This window comes from Centroberyx gerrardi, chromosome 12, assembly GCF_048128805.1.
Source record: "Centroberyx gerrardi isolate f3 chromosome 12, fCenGer3.hap1.cur.20231027, whole genome shotgun sequence".
NCBI lineage: Eukaryota > Metazoa > Chordata > Actinopteri > Beryciformes > Berycidae > Centroberyx > Centroberyx gerrardi.
Genome location: NC_136008.1, coordinates 909720 through 931490, shown reverse-complemented (window position 1 = coordinate 931490; position 21771 = coordinate 909720). Strand labels below are relative to the sequence as shown.

The window sequence follows — 21771 nt, the reverse complement described above, 5'->3', positions numbered from 1 at the left end:
GACCAGACCGACCCGGGACGCCACCTCCGCACCTCGCTGACACTCACTTTGAAAGTTGTAGGTTTTATATGATGCTACTTATAAGACATGAAGTAACCACTAAAAATACAATTTTCTAGCAAGTACAAGTAATGGGATTCTGATATGAAAATATAAGAAATAAATAGAAAAAGATAAATAAAAATGTTAAGTTTTTGGCATTTTTTGTTATATAGGTGTACGTTATGATAAGGTGAAAGAATATTTTTTTATTTAAAGGTGATTTTAAAGCTGCACAAGGGAACTTTGAATCTGTGAAAGAGCAGTGAGGTCAGTAAACTGTAAACTGTCTTCTTCTTCACTGTTCACCTTAAATCAGGCAAACTAGTGAAATAAAAGGAGCAACTATTGACAAAGAAAATTACAAGTAAATCTTTTTGCAGATGACCTTGTTTTATATATAGGAAACGTCTTCATCATTTCCTCCATTTTTTATTTTTTATTTGAGGAATATTCAAAGCTGTCTGGTTCAGCATCAATAAAGTGACGGGACGCTCCACTCTGCTGCACACACACTTCCTGGTTTAGACTGAGAAGACGCTGCAGGTTTACAGGAAAATGTGGACAAGAGAAATGTCAGTCTGGAGGATGTGACTACAGACTCGCTGTCAGACGGCAGAGCAGACGAGGACACGACCACCTCGTCTTCTCCGCCTCCACGATCAATTGATCAACAAGCCTCAAACAAGACCGCCGAACATCTGATGACCGACCAGACTCGATGGAGATTCCCATCAGGCCACGCCTCCCCGCCTGTCTGTCCGTCCCTGCAGAGACCGGCCTCCATCCGGACCGGCGGTTTCCATCCAGACCACGAAGGTTTAACAGTCTGCAGGGTTTCATCCCAACCAAACACTGCAGCAGCTGATCAGCTCAGCTAGTTAACACTCCTGCAGCCAGGAGGAGTCGAAGAAGAAAGTCAGTCCTGAAGTCAAGAGAGTGAGGTTAGATGGACAGCAGGAGCGGTCAGTAAGTCACTGAGATAAAATGTTACAGCATATATACTGCTCTCATGAATATTCATTAGTCAGGGCTAAGCAACACATTTCATTGGTTAGTACTCAAAGACGAGTTATAAATGACCTACGGCTCTAACCCAACTGAAAACCGGTCTGTCAGCTGCCATGTATCAGAGAAGAAGTCATAAAACATCGTCTGCCTCAGGCTGCAGTCAGGACTCTTCATTGCTTCTACAGCAGCATGAATGATGACTGATCCATTTGGGCCAATCAGGAGCCGGCATGTCTCCTTGTTTTGACCTGTAACAGCAGCGCCCCCCTTGGTGCCGCTCAGTGTTTGAAGATGCTGAAACGCAGCGGTGAGATGCATCGTGGCCTCGAGTTTCATTAAAATCTGGCCCGCGGTGTCTGAGGAAACGCGACACACGGACAAACAAGTAAACAAACGTTGTAGCGCCACCCACTGGCCAATCAGTGTGACTTTGAAGACGCCAGAGTGGAGCGATGAGACGCATCGTGCCCCGAACGCTCATCAAAATCCGATCCGTGGCGTCAGACAGATTGTGACGATCCAGAGCCCCTCCCCCGATGAGCTGCTGTAGTGATTGGTTGGAATAAAAACCAGGGGCGGAGCTTGCCTATAATTATAAGTTACAGTTCAAATTCACAACTATTAGCCTATGCTGCAGAAAATGCAGCGCTGTGAGCTGCCAGAACAACAACATGACAGTTCAGGTGAATTTATCTCATCATGTCAGAGCCTCTCTGTCACAACATCAGCTTCTTCTGCCAAACCTGCAAATTCATTTTTCTAGATTTCATCTTTGCAAATTTGTCAGTTACTGCATTCATAAAAGTTCAAAGACTGAATTAGTTGATGATTGTTCATAATTTGCTTACTGACCTTCTGAGTCATTTCTACCAGTTTCATTTCTATGGGTGGGATGGGAGTGATGGGTGTGATGGGTGCAGCAGGAGGAGGAGGAGAACCAACTGGTCTGGAGACTAAAAGGTTGTGGGTTGGGAAATGAGTCGCCCCCCCCCCCCCCCCCCCCCCCCCCCCCCTCCTCTCTCCACCGCAGCTCGAAGAGGAAGTAGCTGGTGAGTCTTCCTGACTGTCGCATGCAGCCTCTCTCACACACACACTTCACACACACTTAACTCTGTCAGTCCATACAAGATGCGACTGAGGAAGCTTCTGTAGGAGGCAAACAGACAATACCAGCTCTTCATATCTATCCATCCATCTGTCCACCTGTCTGTCTGTCTGTCTGTCTGTCTGTCTCACCTCCTCCACCTCGTCTCGTCTGGTCTCGACTCGTCATGCCTGGGTTGGTGCTGCTCCTGCTCGGCCTGCTCGGCTCCTCCGGCTCTCTGCCTCCTCCACGGATCTCCTTCCCCCTCAGTAAGTCCTCTGGATATGAATTCAATTATAATAATAATAATAATAATAATGATGTTAGAATTAGTCTTTAAGTGTTTTTGTTCCACTGGAGCATGATGGGAAGGGATGGGAAGTTGAAAAGGATTTAAATCTCCAAAGAGAATAAAATGTGTTTCACATTGGAAATACTGTAACTTCATTATGAACAATGGCACTTTTATTATTAAAAAAAAACAGGAAACAGGACGGACAAACCCCGTCTTTATTTGGTCACATGTAACTATCTACAACACATGCCGGCCGGCACACACACACTTCAATGGCGCCGTGAAATTTATCCTCAAGGGACCAACTTCTTTCTATGTCCATCGCTGGTCAGGCGAAATCTTCCTGCATGTTTTTAGTGGGGTTCTTATCGATGTTATCTGGAGGAACCCCAGGTGAACCCAGGCACGGGGAGAACATGCAAACTCCACACAGAAAGGCTCTTTTTACGAGATAACCCACCTGGGAACGAGGCACAGTGAACATGTCCCGGTGCCGACAGCGACCCAGGAGGGAATCGAACCCACGACCTTCTTACTGTGAGGCGACAGCGCGACCACTGCACTATATTATCATTATAATTAGTAGTAGTAGTAGTAGTTTTGCTTTGCTGTTTATTTGGTTATTTAAGTATGACAAATTAGATATGATCTAATAGTCTTAGATAATTTATATATTACTACTAAACTTATTATCATATAAATATTATAAATTAGATACTTATATAAGGTCATTTATCATTAGTAGTAGTATGTATTTAGTTATTTAAATATCACAAATTAGATAATGTAATATATATTTTTAGATCATTTATATATTATTGATAAATGTATTGTTATTATCATTTAAATATAAACTAGATACTTCACTAATATATATTAGGTGATGTATCATAATCATTATTATTACTTGTAGTAGTAATAATAGCAGTAGTATCATACTTACCCAATACTGTAAATGTGTTAATGTTCCGGTCAGTCTGTGCCAACGAGTCTTTCCGTCCTGAACGTTGTGACTCAGCGTTGTGAAACAGATCACATGCTGCAGCTTCACTCAGACTGAAGCATGGAGTGTAGAAATGTGACTGATAAACAAAACTCTCTCCACATCCCATAATATGCATCAGCTGAGCGAAGCACAAGTCTGAAGTCAGTATCAAGCCTGCAACCGGCTGATTGGACGAAAATTAGATTTTTATTATTTTATTATTTATTATTATTGTTTCATAATGCGAGGGGAAAAAATGAAATCTGAATCATTTTGAACAAAAATACAAAACCTTAATAAACTACCATCCTTATGATTGTGGATAGTTTAGTCTGCATCTGTGACCAAATGTTCCCTCCAGTAAGTTCAGACTCTTTAGTAAGTTCAGACTCTGACGTCTGCAGCTGCTCCATTGACAGTGAATGGGAGACCGGCTGCATCAGTAGACTGGAAGACGGTCTAGCAGCTGCAGGACCCGAGTGTTTCTGACGACTTGGACTTGATGTCTTGATTTGGACTCGGACTCGTCTCGGTCTCGGCCGCTATTGGATGATGACTCGACTTTTTCCCCCCCCTTTGATGTATTGATTAGTTGGATGTTGAAGCTCCTGAAGATAGATGATGTATGATTTTCAAATATGTTGTTTGTATTCAAAAACTCAGTCAGTTGCATGTAGACCAACTTCTCAAGTATTTACTGAGAAACTGAAATTGGTCTGTAGTTGCTGAGGGTTGAGGAGTTCACAGTGAGCTTTTTCAGTAATGCTCATACAATAGCAGTCTTAAAAATAGATGGGAAAGCAGCCGGCTTGTAACGAGCACTTCTCCTGACAGAGAAAGTGGGGATTAGGATCAAGAGCACAGGTTGAGGGTTTAAGTTTAAGGATGCTTATGGTTTGGATACCACATTCTTTAAATCACATAAGGATGCCCTAGTCTGCCCCATTGCTCATCTGATTAATTTGTCAATTAAGCAAGGAATTTTCCCAAGCACCTGGAAGTCAGCTGTTGTAACACCCGTCTCCAAGGCTGGTGACCAAACAACTGTGGGAAACTACAGACCCATCAGTATTTTACCTGTAGTGTCCAAGGAGAAATGGGAAGCGAAGCAGCTGACCGCTCACCTGAACATGGGCCACGCCCCTCTGCTCCCAATGCAATTTGGATTTCGCACCAACTGCTCAACAGAAACAGCCAACTGCTACTTTCTTGAAAGTGTAAAGTCAAAATGAGATGAAGGTGGTGAAATAGGTGCAGTTTTTCTGGATTTAAAGAAGGCTTTTGATACTGTGAACCATGAGGTACTCCTGTCAAAACTATCCTTTTTTAATTTCTCCACTGATGCCATTAAATGGATGAATTCATATCTAACAAACAGGAAGCAAAGTGTGCATATTGGCAATATTCAATCAACATACCTTATTCCACTTAATACCTAAGTCGGAGGTTTCATTTTTCACATGACGCGTTTATGTAAATTCTCCATACAGGTGAGAGAGACCACGACTGTATTTGACCACTAGGTCAAAGGTGTGTTCCTGAGTCGCATGTCTGTGTAACCCAGACAACGAGCGGAGGTGAACCGTTCACGAAACTTATGCGACTGCTGCAAGGCTGCAGATCAAAGCCTCCATCGTACAGCCTGTGTGTGTTTTTTAAACTTTTCTTTAATCTAATTCTGATAGCTAGAATTCATAATGTACAGAAACTGGACTCAAAAACAGAGAAAGTGAGTGCAAGTTCAGACTTTCCTGTGTTTTGAAGTGCAGCGGTGAGCGTGTCAGCCGGTTCAGACTGAACCACATCCTCTGAAAACCTGAAGCCAGACGCCTCAGCCTCAGAAACAGGAAGTGAGTGCGGAGGATTTATTTAAGTTGCAGCTTTTGTTAAAGCTCACACAGGCTGCAGTACTGCAGTAATATTTAGACTTCGCTCGCCACAGCGCACATTCACACAGCTCTGAACAGGCCTGCTGCAGGTATACTTAGATGTGAGAAACCACACAGCACTAACCCCCCGTCTCCACCAAGGTCCTCGGTTTTATCGAGCAACACTCAACAGATGCATGATGGGAAACTCCAGGCGGGGCTCCTGCTGTTACTGAAAACCTGTTTGAAGCATCGGGCTCTTTTACTGAAACTTTGAATATTTACAAAGCTGCAGCTTTCCTCCTTCAGACAGGAAGTCTTTCTTTTCTTCTTCTTTCCTCTGTTGTTGCTGTGACTTCCTGTTCTGTGGCCGCCAGCCTCACCTCAACAGACACACTGGCTCACCGCTGGCCCCGCCCACAAGACACGCCCGCTGGAAATGGGTTACGCCCCACAGCACCCCAACATCACTGAAAAGACAACTTGAGACAGACTGAGGATTTAGACCTGAACACAGACTGAGAATATAGAGCAGATCTGTTTATTTATTGGTATTTTAATGTAAAAAAAAGTTGCCTATTGCAGCTTTAACTTAAAACTTTAACTAAACCACACTAACCTCTCTGTGGCGAACATGTGAAGAAGCTAGCGCTGCTCAGGGTGAGCATGCTGACTGCAGATCAGCTGGACGCTCGGTCTGGTTGAGGATGTGACACTTAATGTGTAATGTGACACTGTGATGTGACACTGTAATGTGACACTGTGATGTGACACTGTGATGTGACACTGTAATGTGACACTGTGATGTGACACTGTGATGTGACACTGTGATGTGACACTGTAATGTGTAATGTGACACTGTGATGTGACACTGTAATGTGACACTGTGATGTGACACTTCACTGTAATCTGATGAAACTCCACTGCAGGACTGTGGTCAGACTGAGGAACAAGTGAGAAACTGAAATCCTCTTTAATGTATTTATCCTGCAGCAATACTGCAGTCTGATATCGTCCCTTTATTAAACTGATATGATGATATGGTGCCGTTTGATTGGTTACATATTTATTGTAGAATTGATCAATACTACCAATATCTATCTATCTATCTATCTATCTATCTTTCTTTCTTCCTGGGCTTCAGTGGAGAGTTTTAGTATCCCATGCCGTGATTCTAGACGTCATTTCAGCGTCTCGTCTCTCAGTCCAGGACCTTTTTGGCTGTTGAGCCGAGTTTTAGACCAAGCAGTAAATACTTATGTTTAAACAATACATAAACAGCTATAAATATAAATTGCTCCAGAGAAGTCCATATGTTGTTGTATGATAATGTTTTGTTTTTGTAATTTATCCCAGAAGACGCAGTGTAAGACGGAGACGTTACTGAACTTTCAGTGTTTTCCAAATTCTTGGGAAACACGAAGCACCTGGAACTTCTTGGCATGAAAATGGTCAAATTTATAGATATTGAATATCGGTACAAAATATCAGCTACTGACAGCTTCAATCAGTACAGGTATCGGCCTTGAAAAACCCAAATTGTTTGAATCCTAGTCCATACTGAGTCATGTTGTGTGTGTGTGTGTGTGTGTGTGTGTGTGTGTGTGTGTGTGTGTGTGTGTAGACTCGGCAGACAGGCCGCTGGTCCACTTCAGCCCCCCCGGCGTCCACAACACCACCACCCTGTTGCTAAGCGACGACGGCTCCACCCTGTACGTCGGGGCGCGGGACGTCGTCCTCTCACTGGACGTCAGCAACCGTGATGTCATCAGCCTGAAACGCAAGGTCGGGCAGACTCACTCCCATGATGCTTTGCAGAACTTGGACGCGTTGTGTGTTCATGTGCTGGTGGGAAAGTCCGACATGTGGGGCTTCCAGTCGGCTGCTACACAGCGTTGTGTTCATGTGCTGTTTTGTCAGAAAATCAAACCTGGAAGACAAACAAACAAACAAACAAACAAACAAACAAACAAACAAACATGGCCGTCCTGCAGCTTTTTGTTAGTTTGGCCCTTTGGTCTCCTGACCCAAAATGTGACGACAAAAAATCTGTCTCCAGATGTTAAAGGATAAGGCCGGTGTTTTTAATGCATTTCTTACCGTCAACAAATCCTATGAAAATAACAAAATCAACAATGTGTTTGCTCTCCTCCCGTTACTTTCTGACTTCCCACCTTCCGTTTTTAGCCGTCAACCCGGAAGTCATCGGCTCCAATTGTAAGATAAAAACCTTTAAATACAGCTCACAAAGACATAGTTTACATTTTAAAAATCACTAACTGTTACCATGAAAAGTCAGACTGTTGTAGTTATTACCAAATCAAATTCAAACGGGAACAAATTCTTCATTACGCCGGGGACTATTTTCTGTGCTACGGAACTACTTTCCCGAGATGAAAACGTGTTTACGGTCGGCTTATTAAGTCGTTTGAGGAAAAAGTCGTCCGGCCCGGTGCATCGTGATGATGAAATATGCTGCAGAGCAGCAGCATGGCTCTGTGACGGGTTTAATAGTTTTTAATACAATGCAGTTCTCTGGCTGCTGGGACATGAGGCTGCACTGGGCACCGCTACATGGACCAGACTTGTTGGCAAAACAAATCATTGCTGATTTTGTTATTTTCATAGGATTTGTTGATGGTAAGCAATGCATTAAAAAACACCAGCCTTATCCTTTAATGACTAACATTATCTAAAGTATGGAGATAAACCTTTTAGTAATCCAAAGTTCTTATTGGCTTTTATTCTTCTGAAATCAGGAAATCTGCTGCTGTTGAAAGTTTATTCTTTCTGTCAAATTTTAGACTCGTCATTAAAATGCAGGAACCGTCAGCCTCAGAGCTGCTGCAGCTCTCAGTTTCTCACTTTTAGGATAATGCTAGTCGCCTACAATTACTTAACATTCAGCATGCTAACACTTTAGCATACAGCATGTATGCTAAAGTGTTAGCAGCAGACAGAGCGATCTACTGGAGACACACACATTATTTTGGTGTCAATCCTCTCATCACATTGGGAAAGGAGATCATGGACCAAACTAATAACGGTTAGTCTGCTAACTACAAAATACAAACCTCCTGCTGTAAGATGCTGCTGACCAGCTGCCAGCTTCCAGACACTCCTCTGACTGAAGAGTGTTCAGTGTGTCTGTGTTCAGTGTGTCTGTGTTCAGTGTGTCTGTTGCTCTCTGAACGTTTCGGTCTGTCTGCTTTCTCCTCCAGCTGGACTGGAGTCCGTCTCACAGCGAACTGCAGGAGTGTGAAAATAAAGGCAAAGATAAAACGGTAACAAACACCACGCTTCCATCCAGAGTCAGATAGATGCAGAGATAGAATAAAAACACTATCATTCCAGTTTTGGAGATTTTCATGTTTTAATTTCTGTTAAAGGTTATCTCTCTCTCTCTCTCTCTGTCTGTCTGCCTGTCTGTCTGTCTGTCTGTCTGCCTGTCTGTCTGTCTGTCTGTCTGTCTGTCTGTCTGTCTGTCTGTCTGTCTGTCTGCAGGTCGACTGTCCTAACTTCATCCGGGTGTTGCAGCCGATAAACTCCACCCACCTGTACGCCTGTGGCAGCTTCGCCTACAACCCCCATGATGCCTACATCGTAAGTCTCTCCACTTCCTGCTTTAATGTTCTTCTTCTACAGTTCAGACAGTAGAGACAAGAAGATCTGTTTCTCTCAACAATCTGATTCTATACAATCTGAGGTTCAGGATCAATACAACCAGGATCCGATGTGATCAATAAAAGTTCAGTGACAACAAAGTCTGACTGTGCAGAATTCTGTTTATTTCTGAGACTCAAATCTTTCTAGCGATGCCATTGGCTGCTAGAATGTAAACAACAATTTAAAAATGTCATTACAAAGTGACAATAATATAATTTGGATGGAGAGCTTGTGAAACTGTGATGGTCAAGAGTCTCATTAGTGATTACTACAGCAGAATAACATGGAGCTGATATCACCATTCATGTTCCTGACAGCAGAATAACATGGAGCTGATATCACCATTCATGTTCCTGACAGCAGAATAACATGGAGCTGATATCACCATTCATGTTCCTGACCCAACATATGGACTGACATGTTTTTGTATTGAGAGATATTGAATTTTGATATATTGGCAAAAAAAAAAGCTGGACAGTCACTCTGATTAGTTTTGATTGTCCATCGAAACGAAATCGAGGGAACGAATTGTATCTCGTGCGCACGAATTAACTAAAACGTGCACGTTACAGTACATCGTGGACTCTGTATAACTTCTTTTCTCTCCCAGCGGCTCCCGGGCTCCGTAGAAATGGTTTTCAGTCACTCGTTTTACTTCTGCTCTACAGCTGAGCTGCAGTTTGACTGTGTTGGCAGCACTCTCCTGTTACTGTGCTTCAGTTTAGATCTGTTTTACTGTAGCTGTCATGCAGCTCAGACACTCTTTTATTGTCATTTTTTCCTACAGTTCAGACACTTTGTTTTACTGTAATTGTTTTACATTTCAGAGGCGGATTTACAGTCATTGTCATACAGTTCAGCCGCTGTTTCACTGTCACTGCTCACAGTTCAGTGTCAGACTGCAGTCGCTCTGCAGCTCAGCCTCTCTGCTCGTCTCCTGCAGGACGCTGGAAGCCTCTCCATGGTCCGGATCTCCAGCAAGGCTAAAGGTCGCTGTCCGTTCAGCCCCGTCCAGAGGAGCAGCGCCATCACCGTCGGTCAGTTCACCGCTTATTCACATTCCTCCTGTTCTCTACAGGAAACATTAACAACATCCTGAGACGTTTGTTAAATCTCTGGATCAACTTGACTGTCTTCACTGCTATTTAAATGTCTGTGACTGTCTGACTCCATGCTCTCACATGCGGGGCAAATTCCTGTAAAAGGCTGAATAAATCCCATGTGAACTGGCTGTCGCTGTGCTGTTTCTGTCTGCAGACGGCGAGCTGTTCACCGGCACCATGTCGGACTTCAGAGGAGTCGAGCCGCTGATTTCTCGTCACTTCAGCAAAGATGGCCGCCCAGACGTCAGTCAGGACACTTCAGCCAGCTTACTGGAAGGTGAGCGGGCCGCTCTGCTCCGAACACACCGGACGGTTTCTGTAGACCGACGTGGAAAAACATTTAGCCACAGCAGGTTCAGTTCAGTTCACTTTACCTGCACATACAGTACGATAACTAAAACTGTTTTGGTGAGACAGAGAAACTCTAAAAGGCTTTTAACAGCATCTCAACCCAAAAAGAAAAAGGAGAAGAAAAATCGAGAGAGAGAGAGAGAGAGAGAGACAGAGCGAGAGACAGAGAGAGAGAGAGAGACAGACAGAGAGAGAGAGAGACAGAGAGAGAGACAGACAGAGAGAGAGAGAGACACAGAGAGAGAGAGAGAAAGAGGGAGAGAGAGACAGAGAGAGAGAGAGCGAGACAGAGAGAGACAGAGAGAGAGAGAGAGACACAGAGAGAGAGAGAGGGAGAGAGAGACAGACAGAGAGAGACAGAGAGAGAGAGACACAGAGAGAGAGAGAGGGAGAGAGAGACAGAGAGAGAGAGAGAGAGGGAGAGACAGAGAGACAGAGAGAGAGAGAGCGAGACAGAGAGAGACAGAGAGAGAGACAGAGAGAGAGAGAGAGACAGAGACACAGAGAGAGAGAGAGAGAGGGAGAGAGAGAGAGACAGAGAGAGAGACAGAGAGAGAGGGAGAGACAGAGACACAGAGAGAGAGAGAGAGAGGGAGAGAGAGAGAGACAGAGAGAGAGACAGAGAGAGAGAGAGAGACAGAGAGAGAGACAGAGAGAGAGACAGAGAGAGAGAGAGAGACAGAGAGAGAGACAGAGAGAGAGAGAGAGAACATCTATAAGAAAATCTATAAGAGAACTGCTACAAAAGCAAAACTGAAAATTTGTAAAAATAAAACTCAAAAAGAGTAATTGGTTTGACAAAGATTGTCAAAATCTTAGAAAACAAATGAGAAGGCTATCAAGCCTGAAACACAGACCCAGGAAATGAAGAGATACGCCTTCAGTACTGTGAGACACTAAAACAATACAAAAGTACAATTAGAAACAAAAAGATAAATCACACAGAAAGACAACTCAGTATAACTGAAGAAACTCATTCTGGGAAAGTGGAAGTCTCTCTGTAAGTCAGAGCCTGAGGAGCTGGTTGTTCAGGATGGAGAAGTATGGAGTAAACACTTCCAGACCTTATTATTATTATAAGTGATGACTCAGACACCACACAAATTGTGAAAAAATTAGAGCAAATGGAATTGATCATCACAGATAACCAAAACCCGATTGATTTCCACATTACTATAGATGAATTGAAAACAAAATGGAAGCACCTGAAAACCCAAAAAGCATGTGGCCCCGATGGCATATTAAATGAAATGCTAAAGCACAGCACAGAAACAATCCAATTGGCTATTCTCAAATTATTCAATTTTATTCTTCGTGTGGGATATTTCCCTGAGAACTGGAACATTGGATTGATTACACTTATATTCAAAAGTGGAGACAAATTTGACCCTCAAAATTACAGAGGGGTGTGTGTCACTAGTGTTATAGGAAAACTGCTTTACAGTATCATCAATTCCCGAATGATGAAATTCCTCACAGAACACAATGTTCTTCATAAAAGCCAAACTGGATTCATGCCCAAACATCGCACAGCTGACCATATCTTCACCCTCACCACTCTGATCAACACTCATGTGCACCAGAACAAAAGCAAAATGTATTCATGCTTTATAGACTTCGAGAAGGCCTTTGACTCTATTTGGCACGAGGGACTTTTCTACAAATTATTGACAATTGGCATAGGAGGTAAGATATATGATTTAATTAAAACAATGTACATGAATAACAAATATGCAATTAAAATTGGAAGTAACAGAACCAACTATTTCAAACAGTGGCGTGGAGTGAGACAGGGCTGCAGTTTTAACATCTATATAAATGAACTAGCAGAGCAACTGCAAAAGTCCTCGGCCCCTGGGGTCAGTCTGCAGTCTGGGGTCAGTCTGCAGTCTGGGGTCAGTCTGCAGGACACAGAGGTCAAATGCCTGATGTATGCAGATGACCTTGTTCTTCTTTCTCCCTCCAAAGAGGGTTTACAGCAGCCTGGACGTCCTCTCCAGCTTCAGTGAAACATGGGCATTGACTGTAAATTCGAAAAAGACCAAAATCCTGACGTTCCAGTTCTCAGAAACACAGTTTTACACTAGGAAATACAGAAATTGAACTTAATATTCTGAGAAAAACCTCTGGATTTCGGAGATTAAAGTCAGAAATTTGTGAGAAAAACGTTTTTTTCTCAGCTGTTTTCTTCTTTTCTCCTTTTTCTAATCTTTTGTCATCTGTCATTTTAACACTTAAAACCTCACGTTAACTTTGAGGCGAACTCGCTGCAGTGAAGTGTGACAGCGACAGACTCCGCTTCCTCTTCTTCTCTCTCGCTGAATCACTTCTTCTCTGCTGTCAAAAAATCCCTCCGCCTCTCCTCAGCTCTTGTTCTGCTTCTTCGCCTCACACTTTCCTCTCGCGTGATGATCACAGACCGGCTGCTTTAAGTTCTCACTGTCGCCCTCATTATTATTCACTGTGCTTAAAGACATCATCTGAACACCTGAAGCGTCCTCGTCACGCGCCGCGGCCTTTCCCCCGGTTCCCTCCTCTGTCATCACTTCCTGTATTTCAGAGCCAACGTTTGTGGGCTCGTCGTTCGACCCGGCGGAGGAGAAGCTCTACTTCTTCTTCAGTGAAGTTGGGAAAGAGTACAGCTTCGTGGACAAGCTGAAAATCGCCCGAGTCGCCCAAGTCTGCAAGGTAAAGACAGAAAACACAGTAAGGGATTCAGGCTGAGGATGTTGAACATTATTTTATGTCTGTAAGGAAAGTTTATAGAACACATTGGGAGCGTAATATTAATGAGTTAATGGTTTATTCAGCTGCAACCTGCTGCTTTAAGCCACATTCATATTTACATATTTACATTTTAGTCATTTCTGTGACTCTCTGATCCAGAGAGACTCCACTGAGGTCAACAGTAGAATAAGTTTCCATTCTCGCCACTCAGTAAAATGAAATGTTTTTTTTCTTGAAATTCTGACTTTATTTCTTAGATGTCTGAATTTTTTTGTCTCGCAATTCTGACCTTTCATCTCATAATTCAGACTTTTTTTCTCATGAATGTACGGTAGGCTGTGTTCAGGTAAACCGGTCTCACAAGGCAGAACCTGGAAAGCCTCCTCTGCAAGATGAATTATACATTTAGAAAGGACTATTTTCATCATGAGATTTTTATGTGAGCGGCTTTGCATAGAACCACGGCATGAGAGTTGGGGAGCGGGAAGTGAAGTCACAAGTCAGGGTTGTAACGTCTAAATTGTGAGAAAAAAAAAGTCAGAATTGTGAGAAAAAGAAAAAGAATTCAGTTGTTTTTTATTTTATTCAGTGACAGAAATGGGCTTCCATAGTTCCTAGATCACCAACATTACAAGCAACCAGCGGTAAGGAGGTCAAAGGTCAGGGCCTTACTGCACTTACATTCCTGTGACTGTAGAAGCATTATGTAAGAGTGAATGCTTGGAGAAGAAATAGAGTAAGAGCCCAACAGACAGAAGGGATTTTAACAGTGACTTCCCTCTCTGTCGGTGGGCAGGACGATGTCGGGGGACAGCGGACGCTGCAGAGGCGATGGACGTCCTTCGCCAAATCTCCGCTCCTCTGCCAGCTTCCCAAACAGCTTCCCTTCAACGTCCTGCAGGACAGCTTCACCCTCCGGCCGCCAGGGGGCGCCGACACCGGAGACACCCGCTTCTACAGCGTCTTCACCTCCCAGTGGTACGGCGAGGAAACCGGCCAATCAGACGCAGAATCAGTTTATTCACTCAGTGCAGGAAATGTACAGGATTTATAGGAATGAGAAAAATTTGATTTTAGATTACATTTTAAAGGTCCCATACCCTCCACTTCCCAGAGTTTTATTTTGTGTCTTTCTGTCCATTCAAAGCTGTGTGTGTGGTGTCATGAACCAAAAACACTCTCAATCCATTTCTCCACGTTCATTTTCCAGCATCTCTCTGAGCCTTACCAAGAACAGGCCGTTTCTGTCTCCGTGTCTTTAAGGCTCATTAATATTAACGACCCTCCGTTCCGATCGGCTAACCGTTTCGAGAGCGAAACGTGAGACGCCGCGGCCCGGCGGCTACAGGTAGGGAAAACTCTCCGGTAATAAACGATGACGACCGCTCGACCGCTTTGAAAAAAACACTTTGTTAGTCTATTATTTCTTACAGAAATGATAATGAGCGAACCTTTGTGACGCCACAAAGTTACGGAAGTCCAAACGGCTCGTTTAGAGGCTCGCTTTTCTAATATGGATTGTGTGGATTTAGTTCTGATACTTTCACCATGTTTAGATACACATCCAACTCCTTTATCATCACAGAGGAGAGGGAGTCCTGTTTACATGATGTGGACCTTTAAGAGGGATATTTTTGCAGAGTAGTCGTAATAGTAGTAGTAGTAGTAGTAATAGTAATAAGAGGAGGAGTAATATATGTTTTATCTCTGATCTCTGTCAGGTCCGTGGGTTCAGAGTCGGCAGTGTGCGTCTTCCAGCTGCAGGACGTCCGGTCGGTGTTCGCCGGGAGCTACCGGACGTTCGACATGCGGAGCCAACAGTGGAGTCAGCTGCAGGGGAGACACTCCGACCTGGGGAAGGTGGGACGATCACATTCACCGTTTTGAAATGCATAATAAGATGAAAATTAGAACCGCTCTCACCAACAGTTATCTTTAATGCTGGACTAACACGTTTCAAACACTCAAGTCAAATGTTGTGACTTTTGATGCTCTTTCATGACTCATCTCACATCAACACAACACAGCTAAAAACACCTCAAATCTTACACCTAAGATTTGAATGGAGTTGGGTGGGATTTGGAGTCTTTTTGGAGCCGACCCTAGTGGACGTTAGAGGAACTGCCGCTTTCAGCCACTTCCTTATTGGCTTCAAAATTCACCCGTGGTTTTGCCGCTTGTTCTAGGCCCAGTGTTGTTCTCACTAATATTAATTCTAGGCCTGTTCCATTTTAAAAAAAACTGACATAAGTGCCATTAAATTGAGTGACTCTGTCTTGATGTTTTCATGACAGTGTGGACTGGAAAATGCTACAGATGCCGTTTTAGTAGAAGTGAAGAAGAGTTTCCTGACCAGCGACAGTGTGAAACCAGTCGGAGGCGTTCCAGTTGTTATCTCTACAGGTCACCGCTACAGTCGGGTGGTTGCTATGACGACTCAGGCAGCCAACGGCAAAGAGTACACCGTCCTGTTCCTCCTCACTGGTGAGATGTGTCACAGTAAACAGTGTTGGTATTGGTGACATAAATATGTTCAATTCTATGAAATGTTATTATTCACTTTCCAGACAAGTGCATTGAATATTACCATCAAAACAAGCATGCTTGTTTTCAAAATGCAAATTCCTATAGATAAGAAAGGTGTGAAGTTTCAAACAGGCCACGCCCACAAAGTGCGGTACAAGTGATCTGCCTCGCTCTATTTCTATGGGCAAAACAAAAAATCAACATTTTTTGTCGTTACATTTTCACAGTTATCAAAGACCTGCATCATCGTTAAAATATTATTTTCTGGAAGTCACAAAATGCTAACAAGCAAACAAACTTCAGTTCAAGAGAGGAGTCGTGTTGCATTTTGAGACTTCGAATCTTATTTAAATGATCCTGCTGTTGTTTGACAACTGTGAAAAGGTAAACTTTGAATTATTTACACCATATACAGTTCACATAAATTATTAGAACACAGAAAAAACAACCACAGAAAATGTTGATTTACTGTTTTGCTCATAGAAATTGAATAGGGTTTCGCACTTGAACCGCACTTTGCAGATGTGGCCTTTTTGCCGCTTCAGCAATTAATATACGTAAAATACGTTAGCTAGTGTGCTAATCAGATGTGTTAACAACAAGACAAGACAGACAAGTTAACTGACCAGATGCTATGGTTAGCTAGCTAACAAGCTGACATTATCTAAACACTAAATCAATCAGATGGATCAGTGATGAAATGATCAGTTCAGTCAGAAACAGACAGAAATGAACCGTTCAGTTCTGTTGAGACGACAGAAACACAGTCAGCTGTTCAGAGCTGAACTGCCAGAGGTTGCGCTCGTGCGTTATGTCGCCTGGAAGCTTTTTGAAATGTTCTTACAAGTCCCATACATATATTCATCATTATTCTCTACAATGTCCAGAGTCTGGGTTCCTCCACAAAGTGGTTCTGTTGGATCAGGGTCCGCGGGTCATCGAGGAGGTCCAGGTCTTCACACAACCTCAGCCGGTCAAAACCATCGTCCTCTCCTCCTCCAAGGTGAACCTCAGGCCTTCAGACCTTCCTGTTTGAAATGATATTTTCCAGTACAGCCAAAGTTAATGTCTGGTGGTTTGAGTCTGCTCTCAGGGGTTCGATCCTCTCACAGTCCGGGTGCTTCGCTCTGACAGAGGAACAGAAGTTTTCTCCTTGGCACCTAATGTCGTTCCCGAGCACCTTGCCCTCCTCCCTGTTGCTTGGTCTTGGTGATCTGGCAACTGAAGCAAATTCTGCTGTTGACCTAAAGTCTCTCTGATTTATCTGGGTCAGATAAATGCTCACAATGTAAACATCATAGTGTTTTCATCAACCTGGTTTCACATTAATACGTGAAATTTCTACTATGAGTGAAATTTTTAGCTAAAGTTTTTCTTATTTAACCGACCAAAGCCTTTCCCTAACCTTAACCAAGTTGTTTTAGTTGCCTAAACTTAACCGTGAGCCGACCTTTCGCTGAAAATGTTGTGTCCAAATCGTGTTTTTGTCACAGAATCCAATTTGTGGTGGAGGAACGTAATTTTCACATAATTCGTGTCCACAGCAGGTAAATCTGCTAACCCCAACCCTCATTTCACAACTTTTGAAGAGATCATGTTGGTCTTCCTGGTCCCGCAGGGTGTGGTTTATGTGGGGACGTCGGAGGGCGTGACCGCGGTCCCCGTGGAGAACTGCCCGTCCTACCGCACCTGCACCCAGTGTGTTCTGGCCAGAGACCCGTTCTGCGGATGGGACGACAGCAGGAAGGTCTGCAGCAGCCTGGGCAGCAGTCCTACCAACATGTAAGAGACGCAGTTATTATCAATATTAACAAAGTGGCACTTCTTGTAAAAACACAGTCGGCCCCGTGTTCTCACTGACAGGAGGTTGTTTCCCTCCGCAGGGCCCAAGACGTGGAGAACGGCAACGTGGGAAATGAATGTCTGCGTCAAACCGAGGCTGAGCCGGTCTCAGGTAATGTCTTCCTCAATAAAAGACAATATGCTGACAGACAATATGAACAGATTATAGTATGAGAAGAGTTTATTTCCAAAACATACTAACCATATAGTCATTTGGAAAAACTCATTACCTGAAGTTCATCATCCAGTGTGTAAAAGTCTCATTTAGTCGACCAATGACTTCGGTTCCTTACTGACCTTCATTTGGTTTGTAGGAGCTGCGTTCATCACCTGACAGCTCGCTCTCACTATATATACGCTGTTGTCTTTCACCTGTATTGCTATTCTTTGAATTGGTATTGATTGCTGAAATGTTTCTGTCCTACAGTGGAAGTACATTTGAATGAAGCGGTGAGGCTTCAGTGTTCGAAACCTTCTAACCTGGCCACCTTGACCTGGACCTCTCCTGGATTCAGCAGCCTGCCAGAGAAATTCTTCCTCCGGTCTGCAGACGGCAGCCTGTCCTTCCTGGCCTCCTCCCACACCCTGGGGACCTACCGCTGTGTCTCAGAGGAAGGAGGGTACCAGGAGGTCGTTGCTAGGTATACTGTCAGACAGAAGGCCCCCCCCCGCTCCATGAGACCCCCCCCGACAACCAACATCCAAAGGAAGACCGGCGTAAACCCTCCAGAGAACGCACAAACCGAGGAACCGACTTTCACAGTGGAACCTCCCAGAGACCCAGAGGAAAACCTGACGAGAGAACCCGTCTCCGTCAGCGAAGATGAGACCATCCCCTATGAGGAAGAAATAGGATTCGAACCCCCCACGCACAACAATGTTTTCGACTACCGCCTACCCGTGACCAACGAGACCCTGGACTCCCGGCCCAGGAAGGAGAGCCCCTTGCCGAACTACGACCCAAATCTGAAAGAGAAGAGTTACCACAGCGAGCTGGTGGTGGTTTCCCTCCTGTTGGCGGTCTGCGTCTGCCTGATGATCGTCGGGCTCTACAGGTGGCGCCAGAGGAAGCCGGGTCTCAAACCGAGTCCGCTGGTCAGTCCGCAGGACAGCGGCGAAGACTCGCCTTCTGAACTGAAGGTCTTGGAATAACGCTGTTGTGAAAACCTCGTACCTCAGATTTTGGTGGTTTTTCAACTGAAGGATCACATGTGCTGCCTTCAAGAGCTCATCATCAGCTCCTACTTTTAAATTTGGAAGTCATGAAAACAACTTCTCGTGCGTTCATCAACCAGCACAGAACGACTTGTGCTGCAGAATAAAGAGGAGACAATGCACAGCGGGCATGTAGTTAATATTTAAATACATTTAAATTAATTATGAATTTGCTAAGATGAAAAATGCAAAAAGTTAAACTAAAGTGAAAATAGAGTGAAAATAGTGAAAATATAAACATACAAAAATGTGAATTATTTCCATAGAACATCAGTTGTTGCTCTCTGCCCCCCAAACGTCACTTTTCATGACTTTTCCCGTCATGTTCACCAACTGTTGAAGGCAGCTTGAAGACTCATGTGCTGAGAAAATGCTCATGAAACCTTTTCAAAACCTTGAGAATGCCTGGTGGTCAAATCTAAAGACGCGGCCGCTTGTCGTAGTTCTTGAAAAGTCGACGTTTTGGAGCTGCGAGGTTTTCACCCGACAGCGGCGATGAGAGGAGGAAGGGAGAGATCTTTAACAGAAAGCGTCTTCTGCCGGGCTTCAAAGCCAGAAACCCAAAGCTCAGAGTTTAGAAGAAATCAATGGAAATCTTCAGGTCTCTGCTTTTATCTGCTGGTTTTGGAATGAGATGTTTAAAGTCCTTTGTTTTTTCCCACCAACACAGTTTTTTCCATCTCTTTCTGTCAGTATTTTATCATTTGTTCAAATAACTGATCCTAAACCTGGAGGTCTTGGACTCTTCTCGCTATGACTTTGCCTCGTTTTGCCAAAATCAGATAAAAATCACTGCCGTTGAGGAAAAAAGGGAACTGCAATTTTGGTGTTTTTCCTTCTTCTTACCTGAACTCAGGGCTAAAGATCACATTAGTGGAGTCCAAGTCAATACCAAGACCAAGTCCACTCAAGTTCGAGTCCAGAACGGGTCCAAAGGGGTCAAGACCAAGTCGAGACTGAGCAAATCAAGACCAGAACAGGCAACAAACAGCGTACGTGTCTTCCTATGTAAAAATGTCAAAATAAATATTAAAGGATAAGGCCGGTGTTTTTTAATGCATTGCTTACCGTCAACAAATCCTATGAAACCCGTTAGACACCCAACGTGTCATTTCAACAATTAACTTGTGTTAATTAGAAGATTATATGATGGACTTTTTGGAGATGGGTGGTTTATATAATTTATATCAAACCGCCTGCAGTCACATGTCAGAGAGACTGTTGTGGGCGGAAATTCAGTATCGTTTATCAAATTGTCATTAAATAATAATATCGGGTTATCGTAATATCCGATTCTTTTGTCTAAATTAATGATAAAAAGCAAATATTAATTAAAATCGTTTGAAATTTGGGATTATTATCTGAAAATGATATTGAATACTTCATGTTACCATGCAGATCAATTCGATGAACATCAGTTTTATTATTTTTAATGTGATTTTGCATGTTGCTGTTGTCGTGTGAAAACCTCGTAGCTCCAGTGTGTGTTTTGATGTTCATGTTTTAACTTCAGTTGTTTTTCTCTGAGTTGAGAAAACTGATGAAAGTCTTTAAAACCCTCTGGCTGATTTTCTTCCTTTTTCTTTTCGTTTTTCTTTTTGGAGATACGAGTTTTTCACCTGACAGTGACGAATGTCGGCAGATTTTGTTACACACCTGTTTCAAAAGTAGGCGTACATGTTTATATACATTATTACTACTCACTGTATTATTAAATATTTTTTATTTGTAATTTTAATTAATGGTTAAAGGGCCACTTCACCGATTTTCAACCACATCTCTGTTGACAGGTGGAATGTTGTGTCATGTCATACTTGAGATAAGGTTGAAAATCGGCGGCCTTTTAATTGTTTATATCAAACGAATGTTGAATTATTTTGTTCAAATGTCTCTGTCTGCTTCGTTTTTCATTATTCAAACTTGTAAACCTGCTTTTTAAAAACAGAGTATACTGTATATCGATATCGGAATAATTTATTATCATGATATTAGTTTTCTCCAAACGGCCCAGTCCTTGCTGCCTCGCTGCCTGAACGCACAGCTATAGATTATAGATTACTGTATGAATATTATTGAATGTTTATGAGCAGAATGATATGTAGTCTGTCCTGCCTTTATGTGATTCTGACTGAAGTCTGTGATGATTTATTGAAGTTTTAAATTCTGTCACAAATCACATCAGCACACTGAACAGTATCCTGAAGGAGAATTACAGGAATGAACTCATGAACACATCTGATGCTCTTATAGAGTTTTATTTACTTAAAAAAAACAGCAGTTACTCTTCATGTGTGATGAACTGAAAGCAGACTGAACTGAACGTGGGAGAAATGTGAATGTTTATTGACTTTGAATGTTAAATGTGTAAATGTAGAACGATGCGTCAACAAGACGCTTTACTGTCCATTTATTGTACTTAGTGATTAAAATGATTCTGATTTATTCACCAAAAAAAACTGTTCAATAAAAGGCAGATGCAGATACCCAGTCTGTGGTTTTGTTGCTAAAAGTGAGAGTCTCTCCTTCCTCAAACCCCAGCCTGTCTCTCTGCTGCAGTGCATTCTGGTCTCTCTCCTGCTCCTGCAGTGCATTCTGGTCTCTCTCCTGCTCCTGTGGTGGAGAAACTGGTCTCTCTCCTCTTCTACGATGGATTTCTCCCTGTATGATTGTTGAACGTCTCTCGGTGCAAAATGGGGCTCTAGAAAGAAGCCCTCGCTCTTTGATTCTGAGGGACTGACACCAAAACCTGACGTTTACCGCTGAGGTTTTACATCCTGAAACATTTTCTCATATCAAACTCCACTGTAGCTGCTGGAAACATCTGGAGGTGACGTCACCTCGTCTACGATTGGCCGGTTATCCACCAAGAAGAGAAACACAAGTAACTAGAGGATGGAGGCAGAGATGGAAACAACATCACCAGTTTTCTTTTTCTTTAAGTGTTTTAGAGAGTTTTCCTGTAACATTTCCCAAAGATTTTTCCATTTCTCATACTCGAGTCAAGTGTCATCTAACGAGCTAAAGAGGCATCTGAATATTATTTTATCTCTGACTTCAGT

The 21771-nt window shown here is 43.1% G+C and overlaps 1 protein-coding gene and 1 long non-coding RNA gene across 2 annotated transcripts; one reads left to right on the top strand and one right to left on the bottom strand.

Annotated features, from left to right (window-relative positions):
- Positions 1-507: 507 nt before the first annotated feature.
- Positions 508-3439, bottom strand: LOC144541945 (uncharacterized). Its single transcript, XR_013506930.1, has 3 exons — positions 3373-3439; positions 2287-2412; positions 508-964 (listed from the first exon to the last, which is right to left on the bottom strand). It is a non-coding gene; the product is annotated as an uncharacterized LOC144541945 (long non-coding RNA).
- sema4aa (sema domain, immunoglobulin domain (Ig), transmembrane domain (TM) and short cytoplasmic domain, (semaphorin) 4Aa) lies at positions 2302-21195 on the top strand. Its single transcript, XM_078287323.1, has 14 exons — positions 2302-2403; positions 6907-7067; positions 8504-8566; positions 8787-8885; positions 9892-9985; positions 10206-10328; positions 12963-13090; positions 13926-14107; positions 14851-14989; positions 15424-15613; positions 16543-16658; positions 17274-17437; positions 17539-17609; positions 17925-21195. The coding sequence occupies exons 1-14, from the start codon at positions 2322-2324 to the stop codon at positions 18647-18649; spliced, it is 2337 nt and encodes a 778-aa protein (XP_078143449.1). The 5' UTR covers positions 2302-2321; the 3' UTR covers positions 18650-21195.
- The last annotated feature ends 576 nt before the right edge of the window (positions 21196-21771 follow it).